The sequence below is a fragment of the Oncorhynchus gorbuscha genome, linkage group LG15, assembly GCF_021184085.1.
Source record: "Oncorhynchus gorbuscha isolate QuinsamMale2020 ecotype Even-year linkage group LG15, OgorEven_v1.0, whole genome shotgun sequence".
NCBI classification, from domain to species: domain Eukaryota; kingdom Metazoa; phylum Chordata; class Actinopteri; order Salmoniformes; family Salmonidae; genus Oncorhynchus; species Oncorhynchus gorbuscha.
Window position 1 is genome coordinate 27,101,616 of NC_060187.1, and position 17,566 is coordinate 27,119,181.

The window sequence follows — 17,566 nt, forward strand, 5'->3', positions numbered from 1 at the left end:
ACAAAAGTGTATCTCAATACTTTGTTATATACCCTTTGTTGGCAATGACAGAGGTCAAACATTTTCTGTAAGTCTTCACAAGGTTTTCACACACTGTTGCTGGTATTTTGGCCCATTCCTCCATGCAGATCTCCTCTAGAGCAGTGATGTTTTGGGGCTGTTGCTGGGCAACACAGACTTTCAACTCCCTCCAAAGACTTTCTATGGGGTTGAGATCTGGAGACTGGCTAGGCCACTCCAGGACCTTGAAATGCTTCTTACGAAGCCACTCCTTCGTTGCCTGGGCGGTGTGTTTGGGATCATTGTCATGCTGAAAGACCCAGCCATGTTTCATCTTCAATGCCCTTGCTGATGGAAAGAGGTTTTCACTCAAAATCTCACGATACATGGCCCCATTCATTCTTTCCTTTACACGGATCAGTCGTCCTGGTCCCTTTGCAGAAAAACAGCCCCAAAGCATGATGTTTCTACCCCCATGCTTCACAGTAGGTATGGTGTTCTTTGGATGCAACTCAGCATTCTTTGTCCTCCAAACACAATGAGTTGAGTTTTTACCAAAAAGTTATATTTTGGTTTCATCTGACCATATGACATTCTTCCAATCTTCTTCTGGATCATCCAAATGCTCTCTAGCAAACTTCAGACGGGTCTGGACATGTACTGGCTTAAGCAGGGGGACACATAGTCCCTGGCGGCGTAGTGTGTTACTGATGGTAGGCTTTGTTACTTTGGTCCCAGCTCTCTGCAGGTCATTCACTTGGTCCCCCCGTGTGGTTCTGGGAGTTTTGCTCACCGTTCTTGTGATCATTTTGACCCCACGGGGTGAGATCTTGCGTGGAGCCCCAGATCTAGTGAGATTATCAGTGGTCTTGTATGTCTTCCATTTCCTAATAATTGCTCCCACAGTTGATTTCTTCAAACCAAGCTGCTTACCTATTGCAGATCCAGTCTTCCCAGCCTGGTGCAGGTCTACAGTTTTGTTTCTGGTGTCCTTTGACAGCTCTTTGGTCTTGGCCATAGTGGAGTTTGGAGTGTGACTGTTTGAGGTTGTGGACAGGTGTCTTTTATACTGATAACAAGTTAATTTTGTCTGTCATAGTTGAAGTGTACCTATGATGAAAATTACAGGCCTCTCTCATATTTTTAAGTGGGAGAACTTGCACAATTGGTGGCTGACTAAATACTTTTTTGCCCCACTGTATGTGCTAAAGACGCTATGTTGGAGTCCCTGTGTGTCGGTCGGTGTTGGAGTCTGTGTGTCGGTCGGTCGGTGTTGGAGTCCCTGTGTGTGTCGGTCGGTGTTGGAGTCTGTGTGTCGGTCGGTCGGTCGGTGTTGGAGTCCCTGTGTGTGTCGGTCGGTGTTGGAGCTGCTGTAATGTGTGACCTCATCACTGGCTCGACTCCCATTTGGGCTGGGTGGGAGCTGAGGGCATCTCTCTGAAGGTGGGCCAGCTCAGGCTTCTCTTTGCCTTTTTATATACACACTCATCAAGGTGGACAAACTGGTTAGAGGACACTGGTCCTCAGTGTCAGCTACAAATCAACTCTATTCAACGAGAGATTTAGAAACCTTGCACACACTTCTTGCTTGTTCATTCAGTACACACACGTGCTTAAGTGAATGTTCCCTCTCTCTAAAACCCAGGCAGTATGATAGATCGCTAGAGGGAATGGCAGTGCTCCAAATGATCCTCCCCCGGAAAACAAAAGGGCTCTGCGCGTGCATGATGTGCGTGCTAGGCAGAAAGCTTAAATCAGTAGAAGGCTGTACTTGGAGCTTCCTTCGGTGAGGTTGGGGCCTTGCTCTGTGTTGCTGCGTATGTGTGTGTCAGATTCTGGGCTCAGAGCTCTGCTCTGTAGTCATGTTTGGGATGGTACGGTAGGTAGTGCAGTGTTCTAGGCAGGCTGGCAGTGAGATGCAGTGTTACCGTGCTGCAGAGAGAGGGAGGGAGAGAGAAGCGCTAGTTAAGGTGAGGATGAGGACGAAGACTGTATCCTCCACAGCGCTCGGCAGCGCAGGTATCAGATACTTCTACTCTGTCTGCTTCATCAGGCTGTTTGGTCCCACAGGCCTGTGAGTATCTGTGTGTGTGTGTGTGTGTGTGTGTGTGTGTGTGTGTGTGTGTGTGTGTGTGTGTGTGTGTGTGTGTGTGTGTGTGTGTGTGTGTGTGTGTGTGTGTGTGTGTGTGTGTGTGTGTGTGTGTGTGTGTGTGTGTGTTAAGATGGTAAAGTGCCATGTGTCTGTGATCTGGCTCTGCAGTAGATCTCTGCTGAAACAACACTGCAGCAAAAACATCTGCAGTGAGAGGATGAGAGCAATGTATAGAGAGAGTGATGTTGTTTTGGTTGTAGTCAGAGCTAGGGTGTGTGTGTGTGTGTGTGTGCGCTTGTGCATTCAGAATGAGGTGAATCCTGTGTGTGTTTGTGTCAGTAGTACTGAAACTGACCCTGTGTGTTTTCAGTCAAGATGAGGGTGATCAGGATGGTTTCCCAGAGGTCCAGGCCTCTCCTCCCCCCTCGCCCTTCCTCTCTGCCATCCTGGCAGCTTTCCAGCCTGTTGCCTATGACGACGAGGAGGATGCCTGGCGTGTCCATGTCAACCAGATGTTGTCGGACACGGATGGGTCCTCTGCTGTGTACACCTTCCATGTGTTCTCCCGACTATTTAAGGTGAGAGAGGAGGAGTGGGATATATTTAGTGTATGTTTTGTGTGTTTATTTATGTTTTGTTTGTTTTGTACTGTATATACACTGAGTGTACAAAACGTGTAGACCATCTTTCTATGACGGTCTTACCAGGTGAAAGCTATGATCATTTATTGATTTCACTTGTTAAATCCACTTCAATCAGTGTATATGAAGGGGAGGAGAAATGTTAAAGATTTTTAAGCCTTGAGACAATTGTCGACATGGATTGTGTGTGTGTGCCATTCAGAAGGTCAATGGGCAAGACAAAAGATTGAAGTGCCTTTGAACAGGGTTTCAGGCTCAACAGTTTCCTGTGTGTATCAACAATGGTCCACCCAATGCATTGGAGTCAAGATGGGCCAGCATCCCCGTGGAACGCTTTCAACACCTTTTAGAGTCCATGCCCTGACAAATTGAGAGCAAATGGGGTGCAAGTCAATATTAGGAAAATGTTCTTAATGTTTTGTACACTCAGTGTATTTGCCATGTGTGTGTGTTTGCTCTGTTGATTGTGTTATTGTCTATAGAGCATGCAGAGGAAGTTTGGCGCCATCACCCACTCGTCAGTGCGTTTTCTGGGAGAGAGGCTGCAGCGAATGGGGAACCAGTTCCTTAGCTCCCTAGAGGTCATGACCTCACGCTCCCAGTGCCCCACGGTGCTGCTGGACGCTGAGACGGTGAGTCTTCCCTGCCAACCCAAAGATTACAACTTCCTTAATAAGCTAAAGATTATATTGCATCATCTCTCTGGTTTCAAAAGGGAAGGATGACAAAGCTAATTGTAGCATGCTTTTTAGCGATAGCAGTAGTTATATAGTTAGTCGTACTTGTTACACATGCAGTGTTGCATATTGCATGATGGACAGTATAAGGGTCTTTCTATAAACTAGGGTAGCAGTGAGGATTTCCTGCGGTGGACAACCTATTAATAACAGCTGTTGAAATGGCATTGATAATAATCTGCCAGTTCTTCTGCCGTTTATCTACGTGTACAGTATACGTTTAACCCCTTCTCATGGTTCGTGTCTTGACTACTGTATAAAATAAATAATTTGACTACTGAGTTATATTGTATGCTCAACATTTTTTTTTAAATATTATTTATACTTATACAATTTCTTAGCGAAAGATTTTGTTTAACAAGTAATAAATAAAAACATCTCAAAGTTGGCAGTAAATATTATTGGATCCCCTGTTTTCAGCACCTTCCCCTTGCGAGGAGAACGGCACTAACCATGTTTCCATCCACAGTTAAGTAATACCGTTAAAAACAAATTATAATCACAACTAGGGTTGCACATTTTGGGGAATATTCAGAGGGAGAAACATTGTGGGAATTAACAGAAATATATGCTAATTAAATGAATACCATTTAAATGTAGATGTTTTATGCATTGAATATATTTGCCATATATGGAGACAGAAGAATACCTTACCTTATCATAAGTAGACATAATTACAAATGATTAAATCCTTCCAATAGAAATGTTTAACTATTTAGTTATGAATTGAACTTTAATTAAATGAGTTGACTCTTCACTTGGGATGATTTCACTGAACAACAAAAGAAAAGGAATATTGGATGATCCCCAATGATCCATCGCATCTCCCAAAACCATTTTCAACATACATCTAGAAATGAAAGCTTTGGTTGTCTTCCTCTCAGGCTTCCATGTCTTCTCCCTGGACCTTCTCAATGTCCACCTCTTGATCATCAGACTCTGAGGCCTCATCTTCAATGTCACTTTCCAACCTTGTTGAGGATGGCTCGTTGTCAGGTTCAAAAAGCCCAAACTTTGCCTGGATGGCCACCAATTTTTCTACCCTTGTATTGATCAGCCTGTTGCATGCTTTGGTGTGTGTGTTCCCAAAAAGGGACTAGTTACGCTCTGAGGCGGCTGATGTTGGTGTGATTTGGAGGCTGACGGAGGCAACAGGGGAAAGAGCCTCAGATCCACAAAGTCCCTTCCACCAGGTGGCTGATGAGATATGTTGGCACAACTGCCATATTGCATCTCCATCCCAAAGCCCTTGCATGGAAGTGTACTTCGCCAAACTGCCAAAAATCTTGCCCTCTTCCAGGCCAAGGTGGCGAGACACAGTGGTGATGACACCATAGGCCTTGTTGATCTCTGTGGGCAAGGCAGTACGGATTTCTTCTCTTACATCTGCAAGCAGATTCTGAATATCACAGACAGGATGGCATTGTCTCCCTCAATCCGTGCAATGGCTAATGCTAAAGATTTCAGACTGCTTACCACTCTCTCCCAAAATACATCATCCAGGAAGATCCTCTTGATGGGGCTGTCTATATCGGCAGACTGTGATATGGCCATTTCTTCCCACTCCTTCCCCTCCAGGAGACTGTCAAACATGATGGCAACATTGCCCCAACGGGTGTTGCTGGGCAGCTTCAATGTGGTGCTCTTATTCTTCTCACTTTGCTTGGGGAGGTAGATTGCTGCTATAACTTCATGACCCTTCACATACCTAACCATTTCCTTGGCTCTCTTGTAGAGTATATCCATTGTTTTCAGTGCCATGATGTCCTTGAGGAGCAGATTCAATGCATGAGCAGCACAGCCAATGGGTGTGATGTGAGGGTAGGACTCCTCCTCTTTAGACCAAGCAGCCTTCATGTTCACAGCATTGTCTGTCACCAGTGCAAATACCTTCTGTTCAGCTCATCTGCAATGTGGAGACCGGTGTGTCTGTTGTGGAGATGTAGTTAATTATTCCTTGCCTACGAGCATTCGACCATCCATCAGAGATGATTGCAATACAGTCTGCCTTCTCTATGATTTGCTTGACCTTCATTTGCACTCTGCATCCAGTAAATTAGTTGATAAAGTCTGGTTGGATGGGTGTATGCTGGGTGAAGAACATTCTGAAATCTCTTCCAATACACATTGCCTGTGAGCATCAGAGGTGAACCAGTTGCATACACAGCTTGAGCAAGACATTTATCAGCATTTCTCTGACTACATTCCTCTTGAGTCAAAAAATGTCTGATTCCAGGACCATGAGCTGTTGCCATCGATAAGGTGTCTGATTCATCATTTTCACCTCGACTAGAAGTAGAGGGACTTTAGTCAGAGGTTGCTTGTTGTGAGCGCTGAGGGAACTTTATGCACTTGGCGAGATGATTCTGCGTCTTTGTTGCATTCTTCACATATGATTTGGCACAGTATTTGCAAATGTACACAGTTTTTCCTTCTACATTAACTACAGTGAAATGTCTCTACACATCAAATAGTGCCTGTGGCATTTTACTGTACAGGTTAGGAAATAAATGTGTAAAAAATATATATATTAAATTGAATGTACAAATAAATAGTTCATCAGTTAAACAGCTCCTTTGCAAGATAAATGTTTGAAAATGAAACAGTTGAAGTTGGAAGTTCCTGACATTTAATCCTAGTAGAAATTCCCTGTCTTAGGTCAGTTAGGATCACCACTTTATTTTAAGAATGTGAAATGTCAGAATAATAGTAGAGAATGATTTATTTCAGCTTTTATTTCGTCACATTCCCAGTGGGTCAGAAGTTTACATACTCAATTACATTGTTTAACATGGGTCAAATGTTTCGGGTAGCCTTCCACAAGCTTCCCACAATACGTTGGGTGAATTTTGGCCCATTCCTCTTGACAGAGCTGGTGTAACTGAGTCAGGTTTGTAGGCCTCCTTGCTCTCACATGCTTTTTCAGTTCTGCCCACACGTTTTCTATGGGATTGAGGTCAGGGCTTTGTGATGGCCACTCCAATACCTTGACTTTGTTGTCCTTAAGCCATTTTGACACAACTTTGGAAGTATGCTTGGGGTTATTGTCCATTTGGAAGACCCATTTGTGACCAAGCTTTAACTTCCTGACTGATGTCTTGAGATGTTGCTTCAATATATCCACATAATTGTCCTACCTCATGATGCCTACTTTACCTCATCTACTTTGTGAAGTTCACAAGTCCCTCCTGTAGCAAAGCACCCCCACAACATGAGGCTGCCACACCTGTGCTTCACAGTTAGGATGGTGTTCTTCGGCTTGCAAGCCTCCCCCTTTTTCCTCCAAACATAACGATGGTCATTATGGCCAAGCAGTTGTTATATTTTTGTTTCATCAAACCAGAGGACATTTCTCCAAAAAATACGATCTTTGTCCCCGTTTGCAGTTGCAAACCGTAGTCTGGCTTTTTTATGGTGGTTTTGGAGCAGTGGCTTCTTCCTTGCTGAGCTGCCTTTCAGGTCATGTTGATATAGGACTCATTTTACTGTGGATATAGATACTTTTTTACCTGTTTCCTCCAGCATATTCACAAGGTCCTTTGCTGTTGTTCTGGGATTGATTTGCACTTTTTGCCCCCAAGTACATTCATCTCTAGGAGACGGAACTCGTCTCCTTCCTGAGCGGTATGACAGCTGCGTGGTCTCATGGTGTTTATACTTGCGAACTGTAGTTTGTACAGATGAACGTGGTACCTTCAGGCGTTTCAGAAATTGCTGCCAAGGATGAACCAGACTTGTGGAGGTCTACAATTCTTTTTCTGAAGTCTTGGCTGATTTCTTTTGATTTTCCCATGATGTCAAGCAAAGAGGCACTGAGTTTGAAGGTAGGCCTTGAAATACATCAACAGGTACACCTCCAATTGACTCAGGCTAATTGACATCATTTATCAGAGCTTCTAAAGCCATGACAATTTTCTGGAATTTTCCAAGCTGTTTAAAGACAGTCAACTTAGTGTATGTAAACTTCTGACCCAGTGGAATTGTGATACAGTGAATTATAATTATAACAATTTTTGGAACAATTAATAATACAGTGAGTTATAAGTGAAATAATCGGTCTGTAAACAATTGTTGGAAAAATTACTTGCGTCATGCACAAAGTAGATGTCCTAATCAATTTGCCAAAACTATAGTTTGTTAAAAATAAATTTGTGGAGTGGTTGAAAAAGCATTTTTAATGACTCCAACCTAAGTGTATGTAAACTTCTGACTTCAACTGTATGGAAACAGGTTAATTAACACTCCTCAGTTAGCAGGCTCAAGCAAGCTAAACCCCACATGTTAGCAAAAACTAACTAGCAGAAATTGTTAACAAGTTAGGAATGATTTAAACACACTTTGCTGTAGGCTACTATTCACTAGTTAACAAAAAATCATGTATATCGTATAAAATATATTCACCCCACCCAGTATTATAATCAAAACTTACCAGAAAGCATGTAGTCCTTGGCTCAGACAGTATAATAGTGTTGGCTCAATAACATCTCATTAGTGTGCAAGATCTTGAGAATCAGCTGTACATGTGATGGAAGAGTGCACTGTGCATGCAGAGGGTTGTAATTCCATTGAATTGGGGATAGTTTAACCAAAATATGCCACAAGACCTAGAATTGCGTATCCCACAAAAAAGATTCAAGCAAACTTTTTCTAATAAATTTAAGCAAAATTCCCCAAATTCCAGGGCTCAACTTCCCATGGAAAAGTTCTGGGGAAATTTACCTGAAAGTTTCCGATTCTTTGCAACCCTAATCACAACATGATTGAAACATTAAGTTTCTGTAACATTTTATAAATGCTGACAGAATTTGTTCTTTTGACATTGTGATATTTCTTTGGGTCAAATTAATCATGTGAGAAATGGTGATGGAACCCCATTATGCGCAAATATTGATATAATAACCATCATATGGAAGTAAATTTATTACGCAATGATATGCTGTGTGGTCCACCCACTACGACTCTGGAAACCATGTAGTTTATCAGGCTATAGTTATAGTTATAAGTTATAATGAACTTCACAGGGTGGTGAAAGTGCACAGTGATGAGCTTGATGCTCCTTGCCAATAAATATTAAGGGTCTTATTCTGATGACTTTATCAATGCTTGACTGCTGTTTGACAAAAATAATTGTGACAAAACTGTCGGTAGAGTTGAAAATGGATGGAAACTCATTAAACTTGAGACTTTTATTCGGTACATCAAAACTTAAGCGAGTTTGGTGGAAACAACACTGGTGGGTAAATGTGCAATTGGGTGGAAACCTAGCTATTGAACCATTTTCTTAAATGCTTTAAAAGATTGGAGAACACATTGGAAGGGATCTTGGACCATTCTTTCATGTAGAATCTTTCCAGATCCTTAAGATCCTTCTGTGCTTATGGACTGTATTTTTCCATTTAACCAGAGATTGAGAAGACCATTGCTAAAAGTTGGTTTTGTGGTCAATTAAAGGTGCAAATGCAGAAATCGCTCCATTTCCTGGTTACTAAAATGTTAATAGTTAATTTCAGTTTGTGACAAAACAAGCAAGTATAGTATAGAGAATCATTGTACTACTGTGAAATATATTTTCAATAACCAAAAATATTGTATTTTCAGCTGATGTACAAAACCGAAAATAAAAGACACAAACGCATAGAATTAACACACACAGAACAGATCTACCGCTTCTTCTTACACTTGCTTTTAATGAGAATGACAGATCTTTATCTCACAATTCTATGTTTAAAATGGATGGAAACACATTGAACTTTCAATTTTATACAATACACTTGTGAAAAATGACATTGTGTGCGCTACATCAGACTGATTTTTCTACGCAACAGATCAGTTTGGTGGAAGCACCACTGGAGTGAAAATGTACATTTTCTTTATACAGAATTTAGAATATTTGCATGAAAATCTGACACCAATTGGATAGAAACCTAGCTACTGTTATAAAAAAAGTTTGATCCAACTTGGAAGTTAGGTACTATATTTATTGAATGTGTGTTGTCGGGTCTGTTTGTGTCATAGTTGGTCTCATGTGGACTGCTGGAGACTCTGAAGTTTAGTGTGCTGGAGTTGCAGGAACACCTGGACACCTACAACGGCAAGAGGGAGGCGGCCGAGGAGGTGAGCTCTCCATCTCATCCTCATTTACAGCTACACAGTACATACTCTCATCCCTAGCTACAGTACACTCTTACCAACTGTTTCCTGAATCCCTAGATCACACAATTCCACATCCTTATTCCATCCAATTATGGCTAATGATCTTACCACATATCTGTACTCAGACCATCCCTGCACCAGACCACTGGTTGTACTTCAATAGCCTCTCACTCCTAGCGAGGAAGGCTCAATGAGGCTCTAGATTACACATCATTTCCCCTCCAGATCAGGGAGGAAGAGGCTGAGAGAACACAACCGTGACAATGAACTGAGTCATAAGGAGGTAAATAATGGCTTGTGTGTTTCATTGTCGGGTCAGCCATTGTATCACAGGGAGGAGTGGATTTAGCGTCCACATTGCTAGCGACATCCCCTGCTGACAGGCTAAAAATATTCCCTGGCGCTCCTAAATCAGTTAGAGGGATGGCGGTAAAGAGGACAGATGTGATTGTGAGAGAGAGAGGGATGCAGAGAGGGCTTGGGGATGCTGGGGTGCTAATTGAATGAGACGGGTGCGGTCCCTTGAGGATTGATCGCCGCCCCACTGCACTAGAACAGACCCTCTTTAATTCGCCAAGTACAGCGCTCTTATTAAATCTACACCCCCAACCCCTACACACACACACACAGTTAAAAGAAAAGTAGACTGGCATAGGCTGGTATAAATCTCATGACGTATTCACACACTCCCTTCCTCCCTTATCTGATGCCCACAGTGGCTGGAAAACTGCAGGAAGACGTTTGGCGACAAAGATGGCAACCAACGACCCAACACTCAGGCACAGGTATGACTAACCCACACACATCTGAACACAGCATTGAAAAATTGGTAGAAAAATGTGACTACAAAGTATTTTTTTTTCATGTGTGCCTTTTCTAATGCAATCAAACACTTGATAAGCATGGGAATGTGCCTATTGAAACATTTTATTTGAGAAAATAGATTTATATCCCCTCATCAAAATGTTTTAATTTTCTACAAGCTCATTGACATAATTAGAGCCTCAAAGGAGACAGTCTCTTACACATCCTTTGGTGACTGAACCCTGGTCTGTCCACTGGTCCTAAAGCCAATATTACTTCAGCTCATCATAGTAGATGTACATTTTGTTACGTTACAGCCTTATTCTAAAATCTATTTAAACAATGTTCCCTCATCAATCTACACACAATACCCCAAAGTGATGAAGCTAAAACAGGTTTTTAGAAATGTTTGTACTTTTTTTTTAATCAAACAGATATACATTATTTACATAAGTAATTCAGACTCTTTGCTATGAGACATGAAATTTAGCTCCGGTGCATCCATTGATCATCCTTGAGCTGATTCTACAACTTGATGGGAGTCCACCTGTGTTAAATTCAATTGATTAGACATGATTTGGAAAGGCACACACTTGTCAATATAAGGTCCCACAGTTGACAGTGCAAGTCAGGCGGTTGAAGGAATTGTCCATAGAGCTCTGAGACAGGATTGTGTTGAGGTACAGATCTGGGGAAGGGTACCAAAACATTTCTACAGCATTGAAGGTCCCCAAGAACACAGTGGCCTCCATCATTCTTAAATGGAAGTAGTTTAGAACCACCAAGACTCTTCATAGAGCTGGTAGCCCAGCCAAACTGAGCGATCGGGGGAGAAGGGCCTTGGTCAGGGAGGTGACCAAGAACGTGATGGTCACTCTGACAGAACTCCAGAGTTTCTCTGTGGAGATGGGAGAACCTTCCAGAAGGATAACCATCTCTGCAGCACTCCACCAATCAGGCCTTTATGGTAGAGTGGCCAGACAGAAGCCACTCCTCGGTAAAAGGCACATGACAGCTCGCTTGGAGTTTGCCAAATGGCACCTAAAGGACTCAAGATTCTCTGGCCTGATTAAACCAAGATTGAAATCTTTGGCCTGAATGCCAAGCGTCACGTCTGGAGGAAATCTAGCACCATACCTATGGTGAAGCATGGTGGTGGCAGCATCATGCTGTGGGGAGGTTTTTCAGGGACTGGGAGACTAGTCAGGATTGAGGGAAAGATGAATGGAGCAAAGTACAGAGATCCTTGAAGAAAACCTGCTCCAGAGCACTCAGGACCTCAGACTGGGGCAAAGGTTCACCTTCGAACAGGACAACGACCCGAATCACACAGCGAAGATGACACAGGAGTGGCTTCAGGACAAGTCTTTGAATGTCCTTGAGTGGCCCAGCCAGAGCCCGAACTTGAACCCGATCAAACATCTCCGAAGAGACCTGAAAATAGCTGTGCAGCAACGCTCCCCATCCAACCTGACAGAGCTTGAGAGGATCTGCAGAGAAGAATGGGAGAAAATCCCCAAATACAGGTGTTCCAAGCTTGTAGCGTCATACCCAAGAAGACTCTAGGTTATAATTGCTGCAACAAAGTACTGCGTAAAGGGTCTGAATACTTATGGAAATGTCATATTTATTATTTATTATATTTATTATTTATTTATATTTATTTATTTTTACTTTGTCATTATGGGTTATTTTTTTTAAATTGAGGGGGGGTAAAAAAAAAATAATCAATTTTAGAATAAGGCTGTAACGTAACAAATTTTGAAAAAGTCAAGCGGTCTGAATACTTTCCGAATGCACTGTAGCTGATCTGAGGTCAGCCGGGTGCCTCAACTGCGTGGTCTCCCCCTGTCCCCTGATATTGTTTAGTATTCTGACCACACTGCTGGAGGTTATAGATTTCTGCTTGCTCCCCTCCCTCTCCCCCTTTCTTTCAGGTCAGAGGACATACTTGGCTGTGAAAGAGGAGCTATTCCAGACTAAAGCTCTGTTGTACTGTGACAAGCAGAGGAGCACATTCTCATTCACCGTTCTCTTCTACATCACCCCCTCCCACTTCTTCCCCTTCTCTTCAGATTCTCTGTCCCCCTTCTCTCGCTCTGTCTACATCCTTTGTTTTCTGTCTCTGTATTTCTACACTGCTTTGAAAACACTGACCAGCTGATGTGAGCTGTTTTCTCTAAGAACCATTGTTGGGACTGAGCCCCCCTGCCCTGAGAACAGGTGTTAGGATTGTTAGAGTTGTGATGTGAAAGCTCACTAATTCTTGGTCTTTCTCTCTTCCTGTTTTTTTTGTTTTTTGTGACCTGCTCACCCTCTTGCTTAGCAAATGGAAAAACTAGCAGTAAGTGGTTCTCTAAGTATTCTAGACTCTAATATAATCATGATGTCCGGACAACACGCTTATCATCTCATCCCTCTCCATATGTACCTGCTGCCGTCGTCAACCAACAACGGCCTGGGCCCTCCCACTCTGACTCCACCCCTCTCACATATAACTCTGCTACAGTCCCCATCTACCCAAATCATACTGTTTATCATCGTTATTTATGCATTACTTTTGGCTTCGCCTTTGACTGAATCATCTTATCAACTTCTTAACCACTCCCTCTTCACTTCTGATTTGACAGCAGATGTAAAATCTCTCAAAATCATTGTAGTAGTTGTGTCCAATTTGTAAGTCGCTCTGGATAAGAGCGTCTGCTAAATGACTTAAATGTAAATGTGTACCTGATTTGAGAGGGGGATGAGAGAGAGAGAGAGAGAGAGAGAGAGAGAGAGAGAGAGAGAGAGAGAGAGAGAGAGAGAGAGAGAGAGAGAGAGAGAGAGAGAGAGAGAGAGAGAGAGAGAGAGAGAGAGAGAGAGAGAGAGAGAGAGAGAGAGAGAGAGAGAGAGAGAGAGAGAGAGAGAGAGAGAGAGAGAGAGAGAGAGAGAGAGAGAGAGAGAGAGAGAGAGAGAGAGAGAGAGAGAGAGAGAGAGAGAGAGAGAGAGAGAGAGAGAGAGGAGAGAGAGAGAGAGAGAGAGAGAGAGAGAGAGAGAGAGAGAGAGAGAGAGAGAGAGAGAGAGAGAGAGAGAGAGAGAGAGAGAGAGAGAGAGAGAGAGAGAGAGAGAGAGAGAGAGAGAGAGAGAGAGAGAGAGAGAGAGAGAGAGAGAGAGAGGTGAAGCCATGTTTAGTCTACCTTCATTTTGCATGCTTATTGCTCCATTCCCATATCTGTTCAAATTCCCATTTGTCCATCATATTTTCCTGGATTAGGAACAATGTTTGATAATTCCACATATTTGGTCAGTATATCTCTGTGCTTGGACATACTATACCTTAACCATAGGGGGCCAGACAGACAGGTGGTGATGGTCGGTATATAACCCAGTCCTCCATGGCTAATGATGACAGCCTGTGGTTGGTTAATAGTGCTAGCTAGACCCTCACCTATGGCTCCGGGCCTCGTCAGGTCGTCCGGTCTCTGTAGGGACCATCGCTCCACTCCACACTGGGCCTCTTTAACCCTTTCATCTCCTCCCACTCTTGATAACCCAGGATATCCATCCGTCTGATCATTATGCCTGTGTGGGTGTGTGAGGTGTGTTGACCGTCTCTGGTCTCTCTGTAGGAGCTGGAGCTGTGTCGCAGGCTCTATAAGCTGCACTTCCAGCTGCTGCTGCTCTTCCAGGCTTACTGTAAGCTCATCAGTCGTGTGGACACCATTAAGAGAGAAGCAGAGGTGAGGCTGGGGGGGGGGGGGGGGGGTTACACCCAAACACTTTACTCGACAGGGTATGGGTAGTGGAACATTAAAGGTGGTTGGTTTTAGATGAAGCTCTGGTAATAGGAATCAGTTTAGGTCATTTATTTAGATGACGAGCCTAAAAGAAACATTGTTAAGTCACCCACTCAAGCATGCTTGGAGCCTTTCAGGTCATACCCATCATGCCGTGTGTGTGAGGTCAACACAGGGATGGAGATGGGGGGTTGTTATTTTACTTTCCCTTCCCCGAAGAGCTCTTTAATTGGGCTTCAGGTTGGTTCAGGAAAGCATGAGAGACACGGAGGCCGCCTGCATTTCTCCCATCTTCCCTGACAGGGAAACCAGCAGTGACAATGCACACGCTAAATTAAACAAATTTATTGTACCTATCACACACATGCGTTTTGGAATTTAAGATATTGTAACGGCAATAGTTGTTCTGTAATGTTGTGAGCTGTTATTGGAAATGATTATTTACAAATGTGCCCTTAAGATTGAATGTTAACATTCTTAAAGATGCCTCTGTATATGCTCTTTTTCTATCTCTCTCACACACAATTTTGCAGACCAGACAGACAAGCACTGACAACAGTGCCTGGATGTTCTGCTGAGGGGTAGCCTTGCTGTCTAGCCCTGCTGTCTTATGGCTTTAATCTCATTAAATCCCTGAATGAGATTTGACTCTTTTCTCACATGCAGAGAGAGGGTCAGCTATTCCAGTTAATCACACGTCAATACTAACTGCATTGCTGCATAGACTTTGACGTACACAAACACACGTGAGATTATCTCTGTGGTTATCTGAACTTTGGGTGTGTGTGTGTGTCTCCAAGGTGACCAACATGTCAGAGGAGCTGGCCATCCTGGAGAGCTGTTTGAAGCAGGCGGAGTCTGGGGTTGATGGACAGGAGGATGTGGGTGTGTCTGATGCCTCCCAGACCAGCACTGAGACGGCCATCCAATCACTGATCGAGACCCTGAGGGCCAGAGACTTCAGCTCCGCCCTCACACAGGTCAAAACCTTCAGGTAAAGAAACAACGTACCCCACAGCTATTCCTCAATGTATAGATTACACAGGCTTGTCATGTGTCTAGTCCACAGTCCTGCATCTACTCTTAAACGTCAGTGCTGATGCCCCTCTCCACTAGGTCTCTGTGGCCTAACGACATCTTTGGGAACGAGTCAGACGACGCAGTCCAGACTCTACTGCACATCTACTTCCGTCAGCAGACGCTGGGCCAGACGGGCTGCCTGGCCGTGGTGGGACCCAGCAGGGACCTGTCCCAGGCCAACGGGCGCCTCATGGAGCTCAACCTGCAGATCAGAGAGGCTCTGAGCCAGGCCCAGGCCTGCCAGGCCCCCCAGACCACTGTGGTCAGCACTGGACTGTAAGGCTTCAGGCACAAAGCCTGGACTTGACTGGACTAGAGCAACCCCTACCCGTACCACTCACAGTTCCCATCTGCTCTGGAGGCTGGGAAGGTGTGTCGGGAGGACAGAACAGACTCCACCTATAAGGGCTAAAGGATGTGTGGGAATAACTGACTCATATTAATATATATTACATATATCAAATACTTAAAGCTAATATCTGTTTTCCCAGAATAAGCCAACTTGCAAAATTCAGCTGCAATAAGTCGTGGTATGATGTGACTGGTGACGACTGGCCCGGGAGTGAGAAGGAGGGGTTTTGGCAGAAATTACCTGATGGGCCTCCCATATTGGCCGGTGGCTGCCTCAGGCCCTTTCAGGAGACTGGATGGGACCTGGGGTTCGGTCAGGGAGACGATGTGGTGTTATGTTCTCATAGCAGTAGAGTTGGGGCATGAGAGACTAAATCAGTCCGGAAGGATGTGTGTGGACAGGCTGTTCCTGTCAGGATTCAGAAACAAACACACAAAAAGTGTTCAAAAGCATGCTTGAAACAGAAAAGCACTGCAAGAATATTTTTTTGACAAATGTACTATTTTTTATTAGAGCTAACATCCTAGGTTGTAAATGTAAGGATATTTAACATGTAATTGTAACCCTAGGGGAGCTGTTCCCCACAGGGACTGTAAAAAGATACATGTATCTGTTTATTGGCTTGCATTGGAGATGAGCATCAGCTTCAACAGGTCTTCTAATGAAACTCACTCTGTAACCAAATAAGTAGCTACCTGTAGAGACTTTAGGCTGTGTGGTGTGTATATATTGGATACACTTGCGCACACACATGCATATAATTGCACAGAAGTGGAGACTGGCTACAACTCATTATGGAAACATTAACTTATTTTACTCTGTATATATTTTAGAAAATGTATAGTGTAAAACCAGTATTATTATTTTTTCTTGTACTTTTGTGAAATGCACTGTTAATCTGAATTAGATGTATGAAGCTAACGCGAGAAGAGAACCCAGAGCAGATATTGAGAAACGAATGATCCGTGCCGCTATAATAATCCTGTCACACAAACTTTAAACATTTCCCAGACTGGCCTGCCTGGTGGGAGTCACTGTTCATGTGCTTAGGGGTCAGAGGAACTGGTTGAAGGCACGAGCTCGTGTAGATTCTGCTTCCTGTTGGACCAGCCTAGCCCATATGCATTCCTTATCTCCACTGTGATCTCCATGTTGGCCCTGTACACCAGCACAGGTCACGCTAAAAAGCCTTATGAGGGGAAATTGAGGCCCGTGTTCATCCATATTAGCGGAGCCCAGCGGTGCACTGGTGATGTGCCATGGCCCTGTGCTCTGAGGGGAAACTGCTGCCATTAAAGCCGTGCTTTTGCTTCTGAAAAGGCACTGCTTGCTGCCTGCCGAATTGCAGGACATGAACTAGATGTCAAAGCGTTGCAGGAAACTTGTCATGGCACATTGTAAACAATCACTGTACTCATTCCTCCTTGAGAACTTGTCTATTGCATTTGAATGGATATTATTTACCTGGAAAATAGTTGAGGTGCATTACTGGATAAGTTTTTCCTTTCATCTCACATACCAGCCTTCTCTCTGGATAAATAAAAACCTGATCATATGAATGTTGTTTTCAGACTAGTTGAGGGCTACACTACCGTAAAAGGCTACATTCAGTACATTGGCAGCAGAGTTAAGATTGAACCATGCTTCTGAGCTCCAGTAACCTCCCACTCCTTGGCAATGGGTTTGTAATGGCTGGTAAGTCAGGCAAAAAGAGCCTATACGCCTCTGATGTCACTAGTCACTTCTCTACAACAGACCATTGCTTGAATTTACAATGTCAGATGTTCTACAAGTGTGTACCACTGACAGTCACATACATAGTGATTAGCCATGAAATGCTGATCATGGCACAGACACCCTGGACAAGAGGAACACTTATGCTGTTACCATGGTGGTAGGTGCCAGGACCAACTCCCTCAACATCGAAG

At 43.6% G+C, this 17,566-nt stretch overlaps 1 protein-coding gene across 1 annotated transcript in view; it reads left to right on the plus strand.

Annotated features, from left to right (window-relative positions):
- The window catches only part of fryl (furry homolog, like), an 80,045-nt gene extending 62,848 nt beyond the window's left edge, over positions 1–17,197 (plus strand). Inside the window, 7 exon segments of the mRNA XM_046300592.1 lie at positions 2,463–2,670; positions 3,216–3,365; positions 9,486–9,584; positions 10,340–10,408; positions 14,039–14,149; positions 15,007–15,200; positions 15,323–17,197. Of these exon segments, the coding sequence (XP_046156548.1) occupies positions 2,463–2,670; positions 3,216–3,365; positions 9,486–9,584; positions 10,340–10,408; positions 14,039–14,149; positions 15,007–15,200; positions 15,323–15,566 (1,075 nt within the window). The 3' untranslated portion in view covers positions 15,567–17,197.
- Positions 17,198–17,566: the final 369 nt, after the last annotated feature.